We start from the raw sequence: 26,052 nt of genomic DNA on the forward strand, positions 1-26,052 counted from the left end.
AGCTATCTCTCTCACCAACCCCTTAACTCGGGTACTCTTACCAGAGATATTGGTGAGTCTGCGCCTTGGTTAGTAGGCCTCCTTGGCCTCCAGTCGCTTGTCTGCGTTTCTGTCCTCTCAAACACTGGGTCTGGTCCTTCTCGGTCACCCTCTGACACCGGTCCACCGCAGGTAAGGCCAGGCTCCTCCGGTTTCGTGCTTCACGCTGCTTCCGCTCATCCGAAAGGATATCCTCCTCAGAAGACTCGACTCCCTCAGCTACCTCTGACGGGAGAGTCTGGAACCAGTTGCTCCAGGACAGGAACAAGACAAACAAACTAAAACAATAAACCAAAACAAAAAATCCAAAAAGCCGAAACTTTTTTTTTTTTTTCAAAAACACTTGCTTCAAATGTCCAGCAGGAGGCGCTATATCCCACTCCTGATACCAATTGTGGCGTTGCCGGTGCCGGCCTATATGCTTGGCTCCGGTCAGCGTCCAGAATAGCCTGCGTCTTACGTGCTTCCAGAAGAGGCTGGAAGTCCTGCTGGTTTCTCAGTCAATAAAGAATCAGAAATAGGTCAAAACAATAAGTTCAAAGTAAAAATAAAGTCCCACTTTATTGTGGTTACAAATCCTGAACAGGATTCAGTCCATTCTTTCCATGAACACAGGAAAACATGAAAAAATAAAACTGAGTTGCAAAAACAAACAACCCACACCTTCCTTGCAGGTATTACAGGTAAGTATCTCCTTAAACTGTAAGAGTTCAGCCTTAATAGTTCTGTCTTTAGCAAACAGGCAGAAATAAACTATAACACTTCCTTTGAAGAAAGAAAGTGCTGTACCCAGGCCTAGATTGAAGCAGGTCTGGCCCCAACCAACTCAGCAGTAGTTGGTGGGGGGAGGGGAGTAGATGAATCCACTAATTTAACTCTGTTTTAAACAGAATGCCACAAATGGCCCCACAATCCCAACCAAGGATCTTATGTGGATTCTCCCCAAATCTAACACCCCTTCACACAGTCCAAATTGTAGTTTCTCTTGACTTTCAAAAGGCAAACACACACCAAACAGTCCAGCAAAAATAAATCTGGAAAAAGGTTTCCAGCTTCAGGCATCTTGCAGTGAGCCCAGCACTGCTCACAGCTCCACACAGGTGCAAACAGGTTTCAATTAAAAAAAACCCAAAAAGTTCCCAAACTTAAGCACAACAAAACACAGGAATTGTACTTAGCTTTCTTCCATGGGACAAGCTTCTGTATCCATGATAGTTTCCATAAAGTCCATGGACTCCGGTTCAGCTAGCTGATTGGCTTCAGAGACAGGGGCTGTATCCACCATCTCAATATCATGAAAGTGGTGAGGTTCAGGAGAGCAGTCCTGCAAACCTCCTTCCTGGGCTGACCCAGGGCAGACTGCCTGAATCTTCCTCAGTGCTGCCTCAAGAGCACTGAGGCGACCACGCCCTGTTCTATGAGGGGGCAGGGCAACCTGCAGCTTCTCCTTAGATTTCCTAGGACTTCTAATTAAGCCCTGCAGCTGGGAGTTAGCTGAGCTAGAGGAATTGTTCTGTGGCTGATCCAGGCTGTTCCCCTCATAGTCCTCACCTCCCCAGGGTTCTGTAAGCTGGGTTTTAAGTGGCAATTCAGAGCCTACCTTTCTATTGGGGTTTACTCTGTCACACTGGTTGGCCCTATTCAAGGCCAGGCTAGGTTTAGGAATAGCCTTTCCTGGCACAAGCCGAGCTTTAGGGCTAGGGTTGTGACAAGTACTGCGTCCAATATTGGTCGCTGTACCTTAAGAAGGATATGGCGTTACTCGAGAGGGTTCAGAGGAGAGTGACACGTCTGATAAAAGGGATGGAAAACCTTTCATAAGCTGAGAGATTGGAGAAACTGGGTCTCTTTTCCTGGAGAAGAGGAGACTTAGAGGGGATATGTTAGAGACTTACAAGATCATGAAGGGCATAGAGAGAGTAGAGAGGGACAGATTCTTCAAACTTTCAAAAAATAAAAGAACAAGAGGGCATTTGGAAAAGTTGAAAGGGGACAGATTTAAAACAAATGCTAGGAAGTTCTTCTTTACCCAACGTATGGTGGACACCTGGAATGTGCTTCCAGAGGACATAATAGGACAAACTGGGGTTTAAGAAAGGATTGGACAATTTCCTGCTGGGAAAGGGGATAGAGGGGTATGGATAGAGGATTACTGCACAGGTCCTGGACCTGTTGGGCTGCCGCACGAGCAGACTGCTGGGCACGATGGACCTCGGTTCTGACCCAGTGGAGGCATTGCTTATGTTCTTATATTGTAAAAAAAAATAAATAATAAAAAGAAATAAAGTTAAAAAGAAAATCTCTCCCTTCAGGATCAAAACCAGGGTCATTTTTAGGTTGGAACAGGACCTTGTGTGGTAAGGAAATTATTGGCGTAAATTGTCTCATTATGCAATTTAAGTTGCATTACCATTCAAATCAACACCCTAGCTATTGATTTGTCAACATTAAAAAGTTCTAATGTCTGAATTGAATGAAAAATTGGGAAAAGAGATTTTAAAAAATCCAAAAATGAGTTGACATTTTTTGGCCTGTATGCATCCTTACAGTTCTCTACCGTGTGATTTCACCACATAAGGTACAAACTTGCAAAATGAAAACCTTTATCCATATTGAAGATTAAGATTTTCTTCAGTCCTTTCCAAATATGATGGTTTGGCAGAGAATTCTACATTATTTTGAACTGAATCATTTTCTCATTTTAATCCACACACATACCTTTCAAAATAATGATATGGGACTTGGATCACTCAGATTCTTTTTGTCCTCTGGAGGCCCAATAGTGGAAAAACCTGAAAAGCAGCTGTTGTAACAGTAGATATTTCGGCAATGTCTGTAGAAAAAAAACAAACCCATTCAGCGCAGTCTGTAACAAGATACATAGAGTGCACAGGAGAAGCTCCTACAGATGTTCAGTTAACTACCTCTTTTCAACCCACAGATCTCAGCAGCTCTCAGACCACTATAAAGTGGCCCTTTTCCTAAAGAATATTAAACCCTAATGTGCAGTTAGCATGTTAGAAAACGCTTACCGCAAAATGTGTTAAAGCAATATGTGGTAATTTCTCTGTCTTAGTGTACTATGTGAGCATTAACTAATCAAAATTTATTTATTTTAAAAATGTTTTTTCCGCCTACAACCTAGGCGGATTACAATAAAACGAATACAGAATATTTCACATAATCTTCACAACAAAACAAACTGCAACAAATAACTCTATTACATCATTCCCTCTTCTAAAATTTCAAATATAAAATCTCACAAAGACATAGTCAAAAAAGAATATTACATAACATTTTGCTCTAGAAAAAAAACTCATACAAATAAGTATGTTTTCAATTCCTTTTTAAAATATTTTAATAATAATAATAATAATAATAATAAATCTATAATAATAAAATGCTAGCCGTGCATGCGCACTCTCGCCGCATGTTCCCTGAGATCTGATCTGTCGCGCTGTGCCCGCAGCAAGAGTGCGCATGCGCGCTTAATACATCACCACACAACAGGCGGAACATGGCGAAAGAGACAGCTGGGACCGAAGGAGCCAACGGCAGAAATCTCAGCTCGGGGAGCCACAGCTCAGCCTCTTCAGACCCCGCTGTTCCTCCTCTTTGGGCAGCAGGCTCCTCTCACGCACCCAGCGCCGCTGCTCGGAGGCCACCGGGACAGAGCTGCGGCGCCGATCACCTCCACAAGCCCGCTCCGGTCTCCCCAGGCCCTTTTTCCCAGACACGGCCGAAGTTCGCCGCTAGCCAGGTCAGATTTTGAGCCCTCCTGCCTCTGCCCATAATTCGTTTCGGTTTTGAGTCCCACGGACTGACCGGCCAATAGAAGAGCCGTAAAATGCTGAGAGAACCAATCAAAAATAAAGACGGAGGTCAAGGGCCGTTCATGGACCCGCCAATCGGAACGCAGAGACGGCGACTGCGGCGCAGTTCGGGGGGTTTTCTTGGTTTGGGCAGGGCCGAGCACGGCAGGCCGGTAGGTGGATGGTAGACCCGTAACGACCATCTGTCTATCTGCTCACAGCAGAGGAAAGACTCTGATGGATAGAGCAGCTTTCAGCTCTGTCTCTACTGAGATCCACCACAGCGTTTGGAGACCCGTGGAAGGGGCACAACAAATACTGGACCCAGGCACAGGGAGGGGGAGGGTGGAGAGACACACTGGACCCAGGAGTGGGGAAGAAATGCTAGGCCTAAGGTTTGGGGAGCTGAGGAAAGGGAAAGAGAGAGAAACCTGGAGCATAAGGGGAGAGTGAAGAGAGGGGGCAGATGCTAGATTGGGGGAGTGCAGTTGCAGAAGGGAGAAATGCTGATCCAGTGGAGGGGAGGAGAGATAGATGTGTAGACTACAAAAGATGGGTGGGGGGTCAGGAAGAGGCAGGAGGAAGGTGAGGAACAAGGCAATAATGGAGCAGGCCAGACTGCGAGAAGGGAAGGGGGGGGCTGAAGGCCAGACCGCGGGAAGAGAATGGTGGGTGGGGAAAATGCTGCTGCTGCTGCACAGGGGGCAGGGAAAGACACAGAAAGAAAGACAAAGAAAGGGGGCCAGAGAGAGAGACAGACAGAGACATATATTCTAGCACCCGTTAATGTAACGGGCTAAAAGACTAGTTTATTTATATACTGCAATACCTCACGGTTCTGTGCAGTTTACAATAAGAGGTATGAACTGTAAAAACAGTGAATTTACACCACAAAACACAGGGCTCCTTTTACAAAGGTACGCTAGTGTTTTTAGCGCATGCACCGGATTAGCATGCGTTATAGCGTGCGCTACCCGAAAAACTACTGCCTGCTCAAGAGGAGGCAGAAGTGGCTAGCAAGCGCTTCATTTAGTGCATGCTATTCCGCGCATTAAGACACTAACGCACCTTTGTAAAAGGAGCCCACAGTATATTATATATAAAATATAATATTAAGAAATTAATAACTTATCTAGGTTATACATATTTATCAAAAAGGCCTGGTAAGAAGAAGAATTTAAGATCAAGCCACTAAAACTTTTATTCCAAAGTCCTTCCTAAAAGGATAGGGTTCTATTAAGAAATCTTTTGTATATTGTACACAACCTTCTATAAAGGGGAAAAAAATAAGGTTGTGTTTCATGAAGAACATCTGTTTTCTACTAGATCAAAATGATCTAAAAGGTAACTTGGTATAAGGCCATGTAATGTTTTATAACAAATACAGGCCAATTTAAAAATTATTCTTGCCTCTACCGGAAGCCAGTGCAACTTTTGATAGTATGGTGCTACATGTTCAGATTTTTTTTATTGAAAATTAGACACAGCCATATTTTGGATGATTTCCATCCTCCTAATGATTTTTTGATATGAATCTATATAAATGATTACAATAGTCTAAATTTCTCAGAACCAAGGATTACACAATCAATTTAAAAGACGAAAAGTCAAAATAAGATTTAACTGTGCAACAAAAAAACTTTCTTTATTAAAGCATCAAGTTGAGCATCGAACGATAAGTTTTAATAAGATTTTAATAAGTGGACTGATAGGATAATTAATTCCATTCAACATTACATAATTTTCTTTAATCGTATTAGCTGGACTTGCCAAAAAATCTTAGGGCTCCTTTTATGAAGCCGCGTTAGCGGCTTTATCGCATGTACATTTTTAGCACGCGCTAACCCCCGCGCTAGCTGAAAAACTACTGCCTGCTCAAGAGGAGACGGTAGTGGCTAGTTCGGCCGGCAAATTAGCACGCGCTATTACATGCGTTAAACCGCTAACGCGGCTTCGTAAAAGGAGCTGTTAGCTTTATTAGTTTAATTTTAGTCTAAATTCTTTTGACAATTCCTCATCATAATTATGGATGATACAAAATGTTGAGTATCCAATGTTAATGAAGAAATAGGGACTATAATAGTTATATAATCTGCATAACTATATAATGTCATGCCTAGACTTGTTAGTTTATTGCCTAAGGATGCCAAATTAACATTAAACAGTGAGGGAGAAAGTGGGGAATCCTGCAGAACTCCACTTGTGTTACTCCAGACGTGATAATATTGTTCATCACTACAAACCTGATCCAATATTTTAAAAATTCTTCAAATCATTGGAGAACACAACTTGAAATACCAATTGCATCTAAACATTTGCCAGAAATTCCATGATCCACAAGATCAAATGCACTGCTCAAATCAAACTGTAAGACCAGTACACTCCTACCTACACTGAGTAATTTAACTCCCTACATAATTTCAAATGACCTGGCAACTGGTTCCGCAATTGTGGACCTTCAACTGAAATTGCTGTTGTCTGTGTCCTTTTATAATGAGTCTCTCCAACTGACTCAATTGTTAATTGCATCACTGTTTCAGATCTTAAAGAATGTGTTGGTAGCTACTTCATCAGTGCTGACTGTTTTGTTACTCTTTGTGACTCTGTACAGCACTGCGTGCGTCTGGTAGCGCTATAGAAATAATTAGCAGTAGTAATGTTAAATACCAAGGTGCTGTGCCGTAGATTGATGCACAATTGTCAAAACTTTACATTCAATCCTAAACTCCATCGGTAACCAGTAAAGTTGTTTTATCTGAGGGAGTGGGTCATAAGCAGAGAATGGGTATGCTCATGTTATCCAGCTAGCGCATTAGGATTACTACATGCTAAATGGATAATATTGGGTTTAAGCGGAAGCATTTAGCACCTCATAAATAGGAAATGGCAAGTGCTCTTGTTTTCTTTTTTTGCAGGATCTAGGCGCTAATATTAGTGCAAGACCTGCAGAAAAAAAATAGCCTGACTTTAATGCTGTAGTAAATCAGGGTTTAGATTTCACTGAACCTTAGTAAATGGGTCCATAGTTAGTTACTCCTTCTTGATGCTGGTATAATTCTGGGTTGGAGCATGGACATAGCCTGATGAGGCACTTAAAGGCTTTAGGAATTGGAGAGACAATGTTGAAGTGGTTTGTTTCTTTTATTTACTCTAGGCATTGATATGTGGGATCTCTCAGGGTTATAGGGCTAGATTCACTAAACCTACCGATCCTGTAACGACGATCGCAAAACCAGTTTTACTAAATTGCTGCCTGATCAATCTCCTACCTGATCTGATCCACCCATGCATGAGTAAAACCTCATGCAAAATATCCAAGCGATTGATTCACTAACAATTGCTTGGCTATTTTGCATCGGGTTTAACTATTTTCAAACCCGACTGCCTGGTTTAAAAAATTTATTTTTTTATGGCACTGATATTTTGCGTGTATTACATACGCAAAATATTAGCCCAATTAAAATTTTTTTTAAAAAGCCCCTTCTCCGGACAAAGTGCCCGACGCCGCATCAAAATTATGGCAGGAGGAATTACCACTTCTGCCATCAGCACCCCATGTCGAACCCCCCCAAACTTAGATATGGCAGGAGGGATGCCAACTCCCTACTGCCACCAGACGCCCTGCCCGCCTGCTGACATCAAACTAATATGGCAGGAAGGATGCCATTGGAACCAGACCCCCTCTATTGGAACCCCCCCGCGAACATGGCAGGAGGGATGCCAACTCCCTTCTGCTGTCAAAACCGAACTAGCCCCCCCCCCCCGTAAGTTGGAAGCAGGAGGGATGCTCAGTCCCTCCTGCCCTTCCGGGCTCCTGCAACACAATCAGGGCCTTAGGCCCTGCCCCGGTGCATCACGTGATACATGGGGGGAGGCCTAAGGCCCTGATTGGCTCAGGCACCTTGGACTCCTCCCTTGGGAGGGGCCTGAGGTACCTGAGCCAATCAGGGACTGCCTTAGGGACAAACCTAAGGAAGTCCCTGATTGGCCATTGTTTTGGGTTGAGGGAGGGGGGGCGCTATGGGGGCGGGAGTTTTTTTTTTTTCCTTATTTTATTGGTAAGATATTTTGCATGTGTAATACACGCAAAATATCTGTGCCATTAAAAAAAATGAAAAAAAACCCCTCAAAACGGCAGAAGCCCTGACAGCAGTGGCAAGAGGCTTCTTCTCCTGTCACTACTGTCAGGACAGCCCTGACTCAATCGCTCTGAGTCGGGAGTTTGCATGCAAATGATTTGCACTTCTGTGCAAATCATTTGCATGCAAGAAAGATAGTGAATCAATCGCTGTTTTAAAATTGGTCAGGAATCGGCCAACAGCGATTGAATCGTTATCTTTAGTGAATCTGGGCCACAGTCTTTCCACCTTCCTATTTACGAGGGTGATTTGAAAAGTTTGATAACAAAGCAAGTTAAACAATGTCATTGAGGGCTATACACTTAGTCCAGCGAGTTTCTAGGTTTGTTTGTTTTATTTGGGGGGGAGTTCATTTTTTTCTGAAAATTGTTCAAGGTCCAGCACATTTCCATTCCTATTTGTGTTTATCTTCTGCAGTCCTAGTCCCATCCTTTCATCTGTGAACAAAGGACAGAAATGTCTGTTAAGCAATTCCACTTTATTCTTATCAGCTTCTACATATTTCTTCCCTTTAGCCCTAAGTTTCACAATGACAGTTTTGCGCTTTCTTCTACCACTTAATATATGTTAAACATGTCTTGTTTTCCCATTTTATCATAATGGCTATTTTTTTTCTTCCATTTGTGTCTTTGCTTTCCTGACTATTTTACCAGCTTCTTTTAGCTTTGCCAGTTATTGTTGATTGTCTTTCTCTTTTTTGAAATCTCTTATAATTCATGAAGATTAACTTCTTTTTCCATGTTTTTCCAGCTACTACTTTTGAGAACCAATGTGGCCTTCTTTTCCTCTTAACTTTATTTGCTTTCCTTACAAAAAGGTTTGTTGCCCTTAGAGTTCCTTTCAATTTCTGCCCACTGTTATCCAGACAACAACTCCTTGAGGTAATCCCCATCTGAGATTTTTTTTTTTTTTAATTCTAAAACTTTACTTTTGAATGAACTCTCTCCACACTTGTCTTAATATTGAACCACATTATCCAATAATTTCTGGATACCAGATGGCCCCCCACTACATATAATCTCAGAGACATTCTCCCCATTCACAAGCTTTAAGTTCAATATGGCCCCATCCCAAGTGGGTTCCATTACCAACTGCTGGAACAATTTTCCCTGTAGAGAATCCAGGATCTCTGTACTATTAGACAACCCCCTCAAAAGGGATACCACAATCAATGTCTAGCATATTAAATTATTTTACCTATTAGTAATACTTTCCCTTTCATAAGTATATTTCGAATGTCTTTAAAAGTCTATCTACAACTTCTGCTTGTGAAGGAGGCATGTATATCACACCAATGTAAATACATTTTCCATTCTCTCTTTCCAGATTGTCCCATAGTGCCTCTTCCTTACCCTGTAAGACCTGCAATTCTTTTGTAATATTATCTTTAACTGATAACATATAATGGCGGTTGGAGTGGGAATGAGGGACTTAAGAAATAAACAGAGGTTCCCTTCAACTACTAACTGTGCTCTAAATTGATGTACAGTACTCCCTCGAAAATTGTGGGGGTTCCATTCCAGGAACACCCGTGAATTTAAAAAAACCACAAATGCGTTTTTGAGTCTGTAAAAAGGTAGGAGAGGGCAGCTGGGGCGCCGGCAGGTGCAGTAAAATATACCCGGTATGCTTGGGGAGGGGGGGGATTGAAGAGGAATCGGCTGTGCAATAAGGCTGATTGGTTGACTGGGGGGGGAGAGAGGAGGAGGAATCGGCTGTGCAGAAGGCTGATTCGCGGACTCATTCCCTGTATTTTCTGACCGGAAGAGGCAGTCAGAAAATACCACAAATAATTGAGTCTGCGAATCGCGAATTCGCGGGGGAACACTATAGTATTTTAGGTTGCATTTTAGAGTTTACTATAACAGATTCTAAACAAGCTTTTCTATGAAACCTTAAACTTTAAAGCAGTGATTCTTAACCTTTTTTGAGTTACAGACCCCTTTAAAAATCTGATGAAAGCTATGGATCCCCTTCCCAGAAATATTCACATAACTATAACTTTGCATGAAATAAATATAATGTACTTTATTTATCGAGATTTGATTGTCTCATACATAAAGTATTATTAAACTTCTAAGTAAACGATCTAAAAAAAACTAAAACACTCCTTTGTTATGCAAAAAGTAATGGCCACTAATTATAATTATGAAATACAATCATCTTGTGCAAATTAAAACAGATCTACTACTACGTTTTCTACTCCCATTAATGCTACTATTACATCTACTCTCGTTATCTATGAGAAAAATCAACAGTACGGAGCTATATATTGAATATAAATATTAATTTTAATCTGAAAACCCATCCATGATCCCAGGTTAAGAACCCCTGCTTTAAGGCTCTAAACTGACTTTGCTAAATAAGCAGAGTACTGTAATTTAAAAAAGACAATGAAGTTACCTATTCAACCCAAAGCTTGAATGTAATTTCCCATCAAGTAAGTACTCAGCATTGAAGGTTTTTTTATTTTCCTCTCAGCAGGTCCTCTCTCAAGACCACTTCAGGCTTGGGTCTAACTTTTCCACCTGCCAGCCTGTCAAAAGGCACATCAGGGAGGTCAGCCTGATTGTCCTCTCCCATGCATTCTCTATCACCTTCTGCAGGTTTTCCCATGCCCTCTGCTCTTTTAGGTAGTCCCACCATGTATAATAAATATTTTCCACCTGCCCGTATCCCCTCCAGCACTCCCACTGTTCTCCTCCGTGCTATTTCTTGAGCCTCTCAGGGGTTAATTACATTTTTAAAAATCAGTTTATTGCGAAAGCAGAATATTATATGAAAAACAACAGCCACATGGTATCATGAACAACAATGCAAGCCCCAATTGCTAAGTGGAGCTAGGTATACAAAGATACTTATACAATTATAAATACAAATAGGAACAAAGCTGAATACCCCTATTATACTAAATGTAACAGCTTAAGAACAGTCAAACACAATCATTCTGCAAACCCAATTTTTTCCATATAGGTAAAATCAATCCCTCTCTCCTCCCCCCCCTCCCCCTCCCCCTTCTTGAGACATCCAAATTACAGACAATTGCGCAAAATTGCACATGCAACTTATAGTATAAGGTCAGTTGCAAATAGAGCACTGGTCTTTGACCTAAGGGCCGCTGCATGAGTAGACTGCTGGGCACGATGGACCACTGGTCTGACCCAGCAGCGGCAAATCTGATGTTCTTATGTTCATATAACATTTTTCTCACCAAAACCTCCCAAGTGCCAATTTTCAAAATCATCTTTCTGGATGTCTTGCGAGGCATCCTAACTGCTGTGCATCCAAAACAAAAGGGGGCATGTTGGAGGCATGTTCTGGGCGGGCTTTGGGCATGCTTAGACTTGGACGTCTTGCAGTAATAATTGAACCTTTCCCAAGACGCCCCGGATGGAACTTGGATATTATGAATTAGATCTGTTTTAAAAGCATCTAAGTCACAGGTGTCAAACTCAAGGTCTAACCTTCTGGCCAGCTCCAACCTAGCCGTTTTATGCGGCCCATGGTCCGATGACCCCAGTGTTACCTTGTAACATAGTAACATAGTAGATGACGACAGATAAAGACCCGAATGGTCCATCCAGTCTGCCCAACCTGATTCAATTTAAAATTTTTTTAATGTTTTCTTCTTAGCTATTTCTGGACAAGAATCCAAAGCTCTACCCGGTACTGTGCTTGGGTTCAAACTGCCAAAATCTCTGTTAAAACCTACTCCAACCCATCTACACCCTCCCAGCCATTGAAGCCCTCTGACATTGCAACCTCATAGAGAAGGCTTCCGGATCAGGTGCAGGACCCACGAGAAACTGCTGCATGCAGCTCCATGCACACTATGGCTATGAGGAGGAGGGAGGCGGCCACAAGATAACACCGGGGGGCATTGGACCGGGGGCCGCATAAAACGGCTAGGTTGGAGCTGGCCAGAAGGTTAGACCCCACCGGAGAGAAGCACAGCATGGAGGGAGGGAGACAACAAAGGTAGGGGGAATGATTTTATTTTCAAGTTAGTATTTGAATTGTGTCAATTTTGAGCATTTTAATCTGCTGTCGTATCTTTTGCACTGCTCATGAAGAAATACATTTGTTTCTTTTTCCTCTTGAGGTTGTACTGCTGCATGCAGAATCTTGAATCTTAGGGTGTATTAAAAAAAATATATTAGTACTTTTAGTTTTTGGTCCCATATTTGCATAGGGGTTATCTGTGTTCTGGTAAGAATGAATGTTGAGAAGCATACAGTATGTTTTGTGTAGTTTAATTTTGTGGTTAACCATTACCATTATGTGTTACTAAGATTATATTGTGTGTGTATATATGAAAAATGAATGGAAAATATGGTGTTATAATTAGTATTATTATGGGGGCGGGGTCTGGGGTGGATATTGGGCGGGGTATGGCCCATGACTTAGCCTGTGTTTTGGATTTCGGCCCCTTAATGTGATTGAGTTTGACACCCCTGATCTAAGTGCTTAAAAGGTACCCAAACTGACCAGATGGCTACTGGAGGGATTTAGTAATGACCTCCCCACACTCCCCCACTCTCCAAAAAATCAGAACAAAACAGTGCATACTAGTGCTGCCTGATTCAGGAAAAAAAATTTCGATTCGATTCAGCCTATTGAATTGGTTTTTCGATTTTGATTCAATTTTCCTGCCCAATTGGGTGTTTGGGTTTTTTTTTTTTTTTTTTCAAACATCCTGGTGGGTTTATTTTATAGCCTCTTCACACCCTTTGCCTTCTCCTAACCACACTGGCGCTGTGGTATAAACAAAATAAACAAACAAAAAAGACTTTTCCTCTCTGTTAAATCCTAGCTCATGTTTGTGGTCTAACACCAGCTCTGGCAGGATACACATTTCAAATCTGACATATTGTAACCACAAAACAGAAAATGAAATTAGTTTTTCTACCTTTTGTTGTTTGATCATTATTCAAATCTTGTTGGTCCCAGGCTCTTCTGATAACTTGCTTGCCAGGGTCTCCTTCTTTCTTCTTTCTCTGTGCTAACCATCCATCTGCCATCCCTGTCCTCCCCTTCTGCTTCCCTTCCCTCCCCAGGATATCTGGCATCTTTCCTTTTTTCGTCTCCATCCACAGATCCACATTTTCTTAACTACCCTTTCATCCAGCATCTATCCCCCATTCCCCACCACCCCAGGGTCCATCATCTCTCCCTTTCTATAACTTTCATCCCTAAATCCCATGGTCCATCATCGCTCTCCCTCTCCTCTATTTTCAGACCCATTATTTCTTTCCCCCCAAAGTCTGGCATATGCATGTCTCTTTGAACCCCCTCTTCCCTCCCTCCCTTCGTGTACTGAAGGCCTGTCCCCCCCCCTTAAAGGTCTGCATTCCACCCCTGAAGGCCTGTCACCCCCTCCTTGAAGGCCTGCATCCCCCCAAAGGCCTGCCTGCCTGTCCCCTCCCTTGAAGGTCTGTCCCCTCCTGAAGGCCTGCACCTCCCCCTGAAGACTTGTCTCCCCTTTGAAGGTCTGTCCCCCCCCTTGAAGGCCTGCAACCCACCCCTGAAGGCCTGTCTGCATCCCACCGCCAAAGGCCTGCCTGTCCCCCTTAAAGGCCTGTCTCCCTCCCTTGAAGGCTTGTCCCCCCTGAAGTCCTGCCCGCTCCATCCCGAGGGACTGCTTGCCCTACCCCCCACCCTGAAGGACTTCTCACCCCCCCTGGCCTCCTCGCACTGGCTTTTACCTTAACGAAGCAGCTTGCAGCAAGATCGTGATGCCAATGATCTTAAGTTTGCACTGCTTCGGAGCTGTTTCCTCCGCCGCAGCCCCGCCACTTCTCTGATGTCAGAAGAGGGGCGGGACCACGGTGGAGAAAACAGCTCCGAAGCAGTGTAAACTTAAGATCACTGGCATCGCGATCTTGCTGCAGGCTGCTTCGTTAAGGTAAACGGCGGTGCGGGGAGGCCGAGGGGAGGGGGGGTGAGCAGTCCTTCAGGATGGGGGTTGGGACAAGCAGTCCTCGGGGTGGGGTGGGCAAGACTTCAGGGGGGACAGGCCTTCAAGGGAGGGAGACAGGCCTTTAAGGGGGACAGGCAGGCCTTTGGCATCGCGATTTTGCTGCAGGCTGCTTTGTTAAGGTAAACGCCGGTGCGGGGAGGCCGGGGGTGAAGCGAGATGCCGGGGAGGCCAGAGTGGGAAGCGTGATGCTGGGGTTTGGGGGGAAGCGAGATGCCGGGGGGAAGCTGGACGCCACGGGGGGGAACTGGACAGCAGCACTAAACGGCTGAGGCTCCCCCCCCGCCCTCTAAAGCAGGTGCGGCAGCGGCCAGCCAGCAAGAGCAGCGCTGCCTCTCCTGCTTTAGGTGGCGAGGTGGGAGGGTTAGCTGAATCGGGAAGCCAATTTTTTTAAATTTTGAATCGATTCGAATCGATTCACCCAAAGTGAATCAGTGAACCGATTCGAATCGTGAACCGGGCAGCACTAGTGCATACCTGTTTCTAGAACAGCAGTACTGTTATGGAAAATCCTAGTAGAGCATCACACGTGTTTTAAGTAGCCTGGTGATTGGGCTAGTGGACCATAGAGAGGAGGATTCAGACCCATAAACCACTCTAACCACTACATTTATGGTGGAAAGTATGAGCCCACTAAAATCCTACTATACTGCCATGTAGGTGCCACCTGTAGCCATAAGAGCTATTGGGGAGGTAGACAGGTAGATCCAGTAGGTTTTGGGGGCATATTGGAGGGCTCACCATATATTAAAAGGGTGTTATAGTGATATATACTGTACTTCTGTCACCCTTTATGTGAAGTTTACAGCTGTGCACTCTAAGGTGCCCTATTGCTCTATTGGTATGTCTGTATGGACAGTCCATTACAATGCTGGCCTCTCCCACGTCCAAATGATCTAGATTAGAACGTTTTGAACTTGGACAGTTTTGTGATTGAAAATGGTGAAAGACGTTGGATGTCCTAAGGTTGAATGTCCTGGCGGTCAAGACATCTAAGCAGGTGATTAAAAAAAATAAATTGGACGTTTTGTAGTGTTACTGGTTTCGAAAATGGACATTTTTCTGCCTCTGACTTTGGATGTCTTGTGGGAAACATCCAAAGTCAGACTTAGATGTCCTATCAAAAATGCCCATCTATGAATATCTATCTATCTATCCATCCATCTATCCTGCCTGGTATTGTGTTTTGTGTGTAAACGGAATTATATAAAACTAGCAATACCAATATCTACCATATTAACATGACATTAATGGAAGTTTCCCAAGCCCAACTGCACCTGGGATGCTTCTTAATTTCTCTTGGTGGCACAGCTTGGCAAATAATTTCTTTTAAAGAGTAGTTCTTGTATGATGAGTTTTGGCACAATTGCAATCTCATCAAAATTTATAAAATTCAGGTGAGCTACTTACTGTGAGCGTGAGCCTTTAAATGACCTCCTGAGTTCCGGCAAGTTTAATTGGCCAAAGATGCCAAGGGGAAACTGATGAACCTTTAGAAAATAGCAAAGTGAAACTTCAAAACGGGAAACAGTCACCAGGTTTGAGTAAATCACCTAAATAGAAATGCTGGAATGTAGAGAGCAAGGCCAAGCCCATTTTAAATCTTGGAATATAGCCACAAAATGTAAATTTGAAGCAATAAACTTGTTCACACTGGATTTATCATTTGTCTTTTGGGATCATATGTGATGACTCTTCATAGTCATGTTAAAGCAATTCGAGATCATAAATAATCTTCTTCTTCTTACTCTTAACAGATATGTCCCGAGCATACTCGAGGAGTGAGGGAAGCACAGTGTGCTTCATACAACAACAAACCTTTTATAGGGCGCTTCTACGAGTGGGAACCTTTTGCAGAGGGTAAGCCAGTTCCCTTCTCTGTTAATTTTTGGTTTGTACAGGAAAACTATGTAGAAGAATTATGATACATTTTTATTATATTATTATTTTAAATCTTTATGTAACTTATTGCTTTCCCCATAGATATCACAACTTTTGAATAGCTTTCTGAGAGTTTCAAAATCACAGCAATTAATGGACGAATACCCACTTTTGTGACAGAAAATCTCTTATCTTGCTTCTTGTAGGCCAAAATGACCAGCAATAGTTTACCTAAGAATAATCAAAACAAAAGGAAACACAAAAACTATATAAAACACACATGAAGGGCATTTTCAAAACATACGTTTAAGTCCGATTTGGATATATGGCACTAGACGTCCAAAGTAGGCAGTAAGAAAATGCCTATTTTCAAAAGGCAAACCACCATACGTCTAGAAAGATATTTTTTTAAAATCCTCTGGATGTCCATGCCATTGGAAAGCCCAGACTGTCAGGATGTCTATCTTTATACCATATTTTTGACCAAAATTTCATCCAAGTCCCAAGCGTCCAAAACAAGTCCATTTGGACTTGGAGGGGCCAGTCCTGTAATGGACTGGCTACACAGACATGGCAACAGAGCAGTGCGGCACCTTAGAGGACACTGCTGTGAACTTCACATAAAGGGTGCCAGATAAATATCTCACCAGAACTCCCTTATAGGTTATGGTGATCCCACCCAAAACATCCCCAAACCCACTATACCCACCTGTCTACAACCCCAATAGCCCTTATGTCTGGAGGTGGCACCTATATGACAGTAGAGCAGGGTTTTTTTTTTGGGGGGGGGATTTGAAGGGGGGTTTGATGGGCTCACATTTTCCATCATAAATGTAGTGGTTGGAATGGCTCATGGGACTTGCTTCTCCTCTCTTTGGTTCACTAGCCCACCCACCAGGCTACTTAAGATTCCTGTGTGCAGCTCTACTAGGCTTTCCTATACCATTTGCAGATGTTCTGGAGTCAGATATGTACGTTTGCATTCTGATCTTTGTGGGTGTGAGGGGGGTCAGTGAGCAATGGAGAAGTGTGGGGGTGTCTTACCTTGATGCATACATTGGTAATCTGGTCACCTTTATGGCACTTAGACCCTTCTAAAAGAGGTCTAGTTCCAAATGTATAAGTTCCGTCCAGAATGTGTTGAAAAATGTTTGATTATTGCTGCAAGAGGTCAATGTATAATCCACCCTTGAGACCACTCAAAGCTCACCCATATTATGCTTCCACCATGCCCATCTTGTGTTCTGAATGTACAGAAGCTGGAACATCTCGCTAGACATACAGAAAGATGGTTTTGACTATCAGAATTGGATGTCCTGGCGATTAGGATGCCGAAGTGCTGATTTAGGATGCTTTTTGCACGTCTGTTTTTTGATTATGGGCACCTAACTATACATAAAAATGTTAAGAATGGAGATTTTTAAAGTTAATATCATTTCATGCTATGTGGTATATATAATCACTGGCAAATGGCTCTTTAAATTCTTGAAGAGGCTGAGCTGACGTTCCCGGTTTAAATTTTGGCACCATTCAGATTAGAAAAAGCTCTCAAAAAAATTTTTTTTTTCTCCTGATGCAGTAGGCTTTTCCCGCGAAACAAGTGGCCCTCATTGAGATCACCAAGTAGAAGAAGTTATTGTTATGAAGTGGAAGATGAGAGTTTAGAAAAAGATTTGAGCTTCTGTTAAGACTGCGACCAAAAACTATGGCGTAAGCAAATTTTGGGTTGATGTCATCGGAGTGCACCAGCGCTTTGGGGCAGATGCTGTTAGACTACACTGACGCTTTTAGAAATGCCAATTTTGAAATTGGTTTCTGGCAGAAGTGATACAGTTGTCTAACAGGCTGGGCTTAGAATCCTAAGATCGGCAAGGTATATACAGTAGTTCTTTTTTGGACCTTGAACGGGCCTTGCTAATAATATGGAATTTATACTCTAAGCAGAATCTAAGGACAGCGGTTGTTACTAAAAAGCAGGAAGGAGCACTCGATACAGATGAGCTACTCAACTGATGCTTTGCGGTCTGCATGCCAGATAAGTCTTTTGATTTTTTTTTTCTTTTTCATTTTTGAGAACTTTTTCAATATATAAGATCCTGTTCCTGGTTATGGGAGTGCCCAACTGCTTTAGATAATTTTGAGTTACCAGTTTGTTTTTTAGTGCTTTTGTGAATTTTTTTCACTACTTTTTACTGGTTCCTATTAAAATGCTCTTTTTTTCTAGTACTGTTGGCCAATGATAGGAGCACATAGTCCTAAATAGCTGTGGCTGCCTTCTATGCTTGTTGAGCCTATGATGCCTTGTTATATAATATAATTAAGAAGCTCCCCCATGGCGGGAAAGGAGCTATAATATCATATTATTTTCACACTATTTTGAATAACAGCAATAATTGCCTCCATCCATACATTTTTTTCAAAATTTAAATGTAAGTTGCCTCTTCCTCCCAGGAAATAGGGGGGGAGGGATCAATTCCACAGCTATATCTCATGGACCTCTTGCAAACCCAGGGGTGAACTCTCCAAAGCTGGAGGTAATATCTACTTCAGAGCCCAAAGGAGATATTTCAGACAAGAATAAGCGCCAAGGGGGATCTAACAGCTACTGCCATGGCATGACAGTAGCTAATGTGCTAATTCATGCATATTATACTGGGGAGGGAACTAAGCTGATCACAGGTGGGGGATGGGCATGGACTGTAATATGTTGAGTACACCGTTCTTAACAAGCACTAACTTTCATTTGTGCAGTTAGCAAGGCTTTATTTAGTGCCTCCAAAATAAGAGGTGTTAAGTACAAAGCACACACTTGTGCATTACTGCATAGAACCAGGCAAAACAAGGTTTACTTGCAGAAAAAATGTTTACAATTACCCCCTTAACGCTTACATTAAGCATAGTAATTGGAGCTATGTTAACTTAAATATGAACTAAATCACATATTTGTAAGATGAGTCAACAGCTGCACTTGCAAAGCCTCTGAGATCTCACATCCTGTTATCACTGTTTACCTTCCATGCTTGGAATTTTTGGGAAGAGGCAGACATCATTTAAAAGAAGAGCAGAAAGCTGTTAAACTCCCTCTTCTCCCAGAGTCATAAAAGAACAAGCTTTTTCAATGAATGCATTTGAAGAATATAAAATCAGCAATTGTTTATATATGGATTGCATGCAGTGCATCACCAGATCATGACCAGTGGATCGCAAGTTCTAAATGATAAATTCCTAAATGATGCTAGCTCTCTCTGCAGTGCCAAGGGTACAAAGAATAAGTACTCACAGGCACAGTTTCCTCTAAGCCAGGGGTGTCAAATGTCGGTCTTCGAGGGCCGTAATCCAGTCGGGTTTTCAGGATTTTCCCAATGAATATGAATGAGATCTATTTGCATGCACTACTTTCATTGTATGCTAATAAATCTCGTGCCTATTCATTGGGGAAATCCTGAAAACCCGACTGGATTGCAGCCCTCAAGGATCGACATTTGACACACCTGCTCTAAGCTCAATGGGAGTCCTCCAGCTGTACTACTGCCAGTGGGGGGTGCTGCTTCAATATTGTGTTTTCAATTGCTAGGGAAAGGCAGGCTCCCTGGAGTCCTGCTGAGCTTGCATGTCTCTCACTATTAAAAAATGTAATAATGAAATAGCGCCCTCCAGTGGCAGGACTGTAGGTGGAGGATTCTCGCTCAGCTTAGAGGGAACAGTGCTCGCTGGTTTGCAACTAACAGACTGATTTAAAAAATTGTCCCCGTGAAAGGCAATTCTATAACAAGCTGCTAATATTTATGTGTCAGCTGTGTGCCTAAATTTACAGCATACTGACATTTACATAGGAAAATAAAACCTAGTAGCATGATGAATGTGGGGGAGAGGGGGGATGCAAAGAAAGGGAGGAAGTGGTGCTTTCAGGGACAGTTCAAGGGGCTGTGGCAACCCAGAATCATTTTTTTATGAGCTCAAAGGAAGGCTGAGCCAGTGAGACAGGCTTTTGCACCCTGAGCCAGGCAAAAGAGAAAAGACAAAATCCTATGCCTTGTAACCTATGTTATTATAGAACTAGCACTAAGTCAGGGGTGTCAAAGTGCCTCCTCGAGAGCTGCGATCCAGTCGGGTTTTCAGGATTTCCCCAATGAATATGCATGAGATCTATTTGCATGCACTGCTTTCATTGTATGCTAATAGATATCATACATATTGTGGCCTTCGAGGAGGGACTTTGACACCCCTGCACTAAGTACACTCCTTTGTGACATCTAAAATGGGCACCAATTTAAGAATTGTCACTAGAGGTGCTGGGACTGTCACTGGTCATACATACGTAGTTCTGGTCCTTAATTTTAGCTGCTGGCCAGCACTTTTGAAGACTCAACCCCTAGAATGGAGGAGTGGCCTAATGGTTAGAGCTGCTGCCTCAGCACCGTGAGATTGCAGGTTTGATCTTGGTGCCCTGGGCATAATACCATAGTTAGATTGTGAGCCTGGTGGGACAGATAGAGAAAATACTTAAAGAGTAAATTCCAAGTTTATTAATTATTTATATGCTGCCTATGAATGGAGGTTGTCTAAGAAATTTTACATTCAGATACTCAAGCATTTTTCCCTATCTATCTTAGTGTACCTGGGTGACTTGCCCTGCGCCACAAGGAAGAGCGTTGGATTTGAACCCACAACCTCAGGGTGCTGAGGCTGTAGTTCTAACCACTAGGCCATTCCTTCCTGATAGAAAAAAAATTATACATTGCCCTGAACTTCTCCAAGATAGGGCAGTATATCAAATGCCACTAGACCTAGATTCCTTAATAGTGGGGAAATATATTAAAAGGTGCAGATCAGACTTTGAATTGCGACTATATAACACAGCAACTTTATCAGTCATCTTGTAACGTGATTTTGAATTGAAGGGCTGGAAGAATGACAGAGCTGATAGTTAGCAAGATCTCGGAGTCATAAGCTGCCCTTTTCCAGCTAAGGCTTATATACGAGTATATTTCATCAATTTTAACAGCTTAGTATTGTACACTTTGAGAGAGACAGTTTGATCGATTTCAGTGGGATTATCCTGATTTTTTCAAGCTTTCATCTCTCGGTTTTCATGTGATTTAGGATGTCAGGTGTCCAAAGCTAAAAGTACCTTTACTGACAGTTACACAAGGATTTATGGGGAATGCAGAATAAACTGTCCTATTTCATGTGTAATGCCCGTGAGATGCAGCCGTCACTTGTTCTTCTTTTCCTTTTTATTTTTTTTCCCAAGTAACATGCAGGTGTAAAAGAACACATATGTTTAACTCTTCAAGGAAGACTCTTTGAGATGAAACCTTAATTGCCAGAGGAGGCGTAAAGAGGTTCAAGGTCTGGTTCAATGACATTTATAAGCCCTTTTCTCTTGCCATCCCTAACTTATGAAGTGCAAAAGGACACCCGTAACTCATTTCAAAATGTTCTCTAGGGCATCCATAAAGACGCCATCTCTAGAGATCCATAAGGACGCCAGCCATTGTTTTTCAGTTTCCTAATTTAGTAGAAATTTTTGTAAGATTTGTGTCAGAGATTTTCTTCCTCTTCATTTGCTCTTTAGAAGTCAGCAGCATAACTGATTACAGATGTGTTCATATTTGGCAGGCTTTGCTACCCATAATAGCAGTTTAGTCCTTAGAGTAGAGTCTAGTAACAAAGTGACCAAAAACCTGACAAATTGCTGAGTACAGCTCTATCATATATTCTAAAAAAAAAAAAAAAAATTAAATAATTCCCTGTAAATTCTGTCTCACTACTCCAGAGAAAGCCGGTTATTAATAACTTAAAGAGTGTGATTTTTGGAATATACTACACAGCATTGCAGGTTTCCCACTATTGAATACTGTTCTATGCAGCAGAAGTAATCCTGTTTTTAAGGAACTATTTTAAATATAAGCTCACTGGAAGCTCAGAGTTGGAGGAGCACAGTCCTAGCTGTAATTCTCAGCCATTCGGGGACGAAGATATAGCAGGACTTTTTCTGCTTGGAGTTAGCAAGATCACTTATCCAAACAATTTTAAACAAATATTTGGCTGAATTATGCAGATAAATCAGACTGCTAAATATGTAGGCCTAAAGTTAATTGCAGAAATTCTCAGATTAACATTAAGCTAGTTATTTTAATGGCCTGATTTAGCAACATGAATATTAGTACTACATGGTTTACTGTACACCATGGGCTAGATTCACTAACCTGCCCGAATCGGAACAATCCGTTTCCAATTTGGACAGGTCTGACAAATTCACTAACCTAAAATATGCAGATGGGGGCAATTGGAGAAACGCCTCCATCTGCCTGCACGGATCGCGCATGCACAGACCCGTCGGAGCTGTGAATTTTTTTTTTTTTTAACTTTAACTTTTGCGAGCCTGTGGGTTTAACCCGCTTCGGGTTAAAACCACGGGCTTGCACAAGCAGTTGGGACAGGTATGTTCGGGGCCCGACTCTCCTGCTCCTATGCCGCGGCGGCGGCAGCCTCTTCACTCCTTCCCTTCACTGCGAGCCCGTGGGTTTAAAGCTGGCGCTGCACTGTGTCATGCAGCCCCGCTTTAAAACCACGGGCTTGCACTGCGGGGAAGGGCAGCAGAGAGCAGGAGAGTCGGGGCGAGAAAGTAGGAGAGATTGGGGCAGGTAGGCAGGGGGTTCAGGTTTGGGGTAGGCAGGTGCATTCGGGTCTGCAGGAGATGGGGCTGACAGGTTAGAAAGCAGGGCGGCAGAAGGCAGGGCAATCGCAAAGGGCTTCAGCGACTGGTCCTCAGCAGTCGCTTTTTGCGAGCCCAGTTGGATTGAAAAAAAGTTTAGTGAATCGCAACCCTGCCTACTTTGCATGCAGTTCCCCTCATTTGCATGCGCACACCGGAATTGGATCACTACATAGGTTAGTGAATACTGCAGGAGGGAAATCTGGTCACAAAGGGCTCGCAAACCAATCGGTACACAATCGGTTTGGTTAGTGAATCTAGCCCCATGTCTCTGGCACACTCTCCTGCTAGACTCAACCGCAAAACATTTGACAGGGCATTAAATGGTGCTGGATTAGTGTTATACAGGGTGGGCCAAGGAAAAGTAGCTCTCTGGCAACATGGTATTGCCCCGTGTTCAGTGTTCCGACTTTATGTTACCTTTCTACTCAGTCCTTCTGTGCACATCATGTCAGAAATATGGCATTCTCTCTGGAACAGCGAATAGTGATTGTGGAAGGTTATGCGCAAAGCGGATTGATTAAGGAAATGCAAGAGGCTTTTGCCGACAAGTACCCAGGAACACAACCACCAACTAAACGTATTCGCTGGACTGGTCCAAATGCAATTTTTATCTGTGGGGAAATTTAAAGCAGAAAGTGTACGCCAACGACCCACGTACCCTGGATGAACTCAAGGGAAACATCATTAATACTATCCGCAGCATCAATGTTGAAGAGGTGCAAGCAGTACCAGCCAACATGATCCCAAAGGTGCATAGACGTGAACCAGAACCGCTTTCATCATCTGTTGTAACATGTGGAGTACGTAACTAAAAACTCGCATGTTCATCTTGTCATACTGTCACCGGAAGCAGGCTACTTTTCTGTGGCCAACCTTGTAATAGGCACTAGTCAAAAATAAAATTTTGGGCTCCTGTATCCCAGTTTGCTTCTTTTCTTACTCCCCTCCTCCCCCCCCCTCTCCCCATACCCATCATATCCCCATACTCATCATATTTAGGGTTAACAGATTTTATGGTATAAAATCTGGACCCATGACCCCACGCCCAGGCCTACCCAGTTCAACCAAGCCCCACCCCATTTCGCAAACATCATGACCCTTTCTGCCCCAGCCTTACTCCCCAGCCCTGCCCCCTCAAGTGCTCAGCTGCATCGTGAGGGTATCTGCACATGCGCATGTGTTACATGATCACATCACACACATGCACGCATTCATGTGCCATAATATCTGCAGCTGTCATAGAGACAGATATGTACTGTTTCATGCAGATATGTGGGTGGGGGGGGGGGGGGGTCATTGAGCACTGGGGGAGTGTGTGGGAGCCATATTTTCATCCCTTCAGTGGTCATCTGGTCAGTTTTTGTACCTTTTTGGCCCTTATTTGTTTGAAAAACAGGTTTAGCTCAAAACAGAAAAATTGTGCCCTGGATATTTTATAAAATTTGATTATTGCTGTAAAACGTCCAAGTGCTAAGCCCAGCCTAATCCCACACAAAACATGCCTCCTTATGATTTAGACGTACTGGAGACAAAACGACCAGAAAGCCATCTAAAACGTCAGTTTCGAAAATGCCCACTTGGACGTTTTAACTAGTAAGATGTCCAAGTGCCTGTTTATGCCATCTTTTGGACTTCTATCTTTTTTGATGATGATCCCCTTAGACTTAAAGTTATACTTTTCCCCATTCCTCTTACATTCCTACTCAATAAGTCTCCCTAGTCCAAGCACTGCTTGGAGCTATTGGCTTTCTCCAAGGCCCTGAGCAAAGCTGAGTCTCCCCCATAGTACTCACAAATCACCCTCTTCTTCCCTGACTACAGCTGAATCTCACTTGTGTCTGCACCAGCAGTGAGGAAAGGCGGAAGAACTATATAGCACTAAATTTTGACAAATATCCAGACAGAACTATCCCTCTGGCTTTAAAGCAGTTCATTTACAAATCTTTAGAATCTTGAAAATTTCCAGACCTTTGACAGTCTTAGCCTCCTTAGTCCTGAGCACATCTTTCAGACCCCTTAAACTTTAGTTTGCCAACACCTTAATCTAGCCCTAGACCAATGGTATGCTGGCAGATGGTTCCAAATTTTCAAGCCCATCAATTTATGTGGTTGTTTTCATTACTCTCCCCCTATAATTTTAGGACTCTACATTTTTTTAAATGTATTTAAAAATATCAACAATGTATCTTTTTAATTAAATTAGGACTTTTGTTTTCAAAGTGAAGGTTAATGTTGATGATAACTTAGGCCACATGGGAAGTTCCAGGCAAAATGATATTAGATTTTTTTCTTCTAAAAAAAAAGTGTAATAAAGTATTCATGTTTCTTTCTTCAGTTTGACACAATTATAACTTTCAAACAGTTTTATCTGTTATTGCTCCAGCATAAATTTATATTTGAAAATCCAAATTAAAAATAATATCAACTGTTCCATTAAAACTATTAAATCAAAGCAAAGTTTATATTGGAATGGAAGTGTCAAAACTGGAAATAAAGCCAAGAATGGGGAAGAGAATTGAATTAAAGAAAGAGGCGCAATAGCTGGATTTAGAAAAATACAGATAGAAAAGAATACTTTGTTTTGTAAGGAAAAGAACATCATTCTAAACATCAGAACAGCACTGGAAAATACATACAGTGGTACCTTGGTTTGTGAGCATAATTCGTTCCAGAAGCATGCTCGTAAACCAAAGTGCTCGTATATCAAAGCAAGTTTCCCCATAGGAAATAAGGAAAACTTGCTTGATTGGTTCCCCCCCACACCCGAGGCCACCGGCATTGCTCGCTTCCACACCCTCCCACCCCTGAGGCCACTGGCGTGCTTCTACCACCCCCACCCAAGAACCGGCATGCGCAAATTCTCAAGGCCCAGCCCAGCAGCAAGAGGCAGGATCTGCAGGATCTTCTGGCACCGGCACGTTCTGTGGGTTGGTGCTGCGTTCCGGTGCCAAATCGGGGCAAGAGTTTGAGTTTGAGCGGGCGATGCCGGTTCACGGGCGGGGGGGGCTTGCAAATCAAGTCAAAGCTTGGTTTGCGAGGCATGATTTGCTTGAGTGTTTTACTCGTCTTGCAAAACACTCGCAAACCGCATTACTTGCAAACTGAGCTTTGACTGTAATTCCAAAAATATGAACATGTGCGGATGTGATGCAATGATGTTGCACACTTTCTCTGAGGCCCTCCCAGACACAGTCCTGAGCCAAAAACCTGGGCCAATTCCTTACAGGTTAGAAAGACATCCAGACACCCAGATATCTGGTAACCCTACTTAAGAGTAACATCAGGAAATACTTCTTCATAGAGAGTGTGGTGGAACCTGGAATATCCTCCTGGTTGAGATGATGAAGACACACAAGAAAATCCATCAGAACTGCAGTAAATGTGGAGCAACAGGAAAACAAAAAAGAATTACTGCAGAAGCAATGTATAAGATGCCAAGTCTTTATTTCCAACAGAACATCGTTATGCAGTGGTTCACCT

The 26,052-nt window shown here is 42.7% G+C and overlaps 1 protein-coding gene across 3 annotated transcripts in view; it reads left to right on the forward strand.

Annotated features, from left to right (window-relative positions):
* THSD4 (thrombospondin type 1 domain containing 4) overlaps window positions 1-26,052 on the forward strand; it is a 1,080,479-nt gene that overhangs the window by 306,681 nt on the left and 747,746 nt on the right. For all 3 annotated transcript variants that reach the window (XM_033919867.1, XM_033919866.1, XM_033919868.1), the window contains exon 7: window positions 15,725-15,827. In XM_033919867.1, the coding sequence (XP_033775758.1) occupies window positions 15,725-15,827 (103 nt within the window). The remainder of the gene's footprint in view (window positions 1-15,724; window positions 15,828-26,052) is intronic.

Source organism: Geotrypetes seraphini, chromosome 14, assembly GCF_902459505.1.
Source record: "Geotrypetes seraphini chromosome 14, aGeoSer1.1, whole genome shotgun sequence".
In the NCBI taxonomy this organism is placed as follows: Eukaryota; Metazoa; Chordata; class Amphibia; order Gymnophiona; family Dermophiidae; genus Geotrypetes; species Geotrypetes seraphini.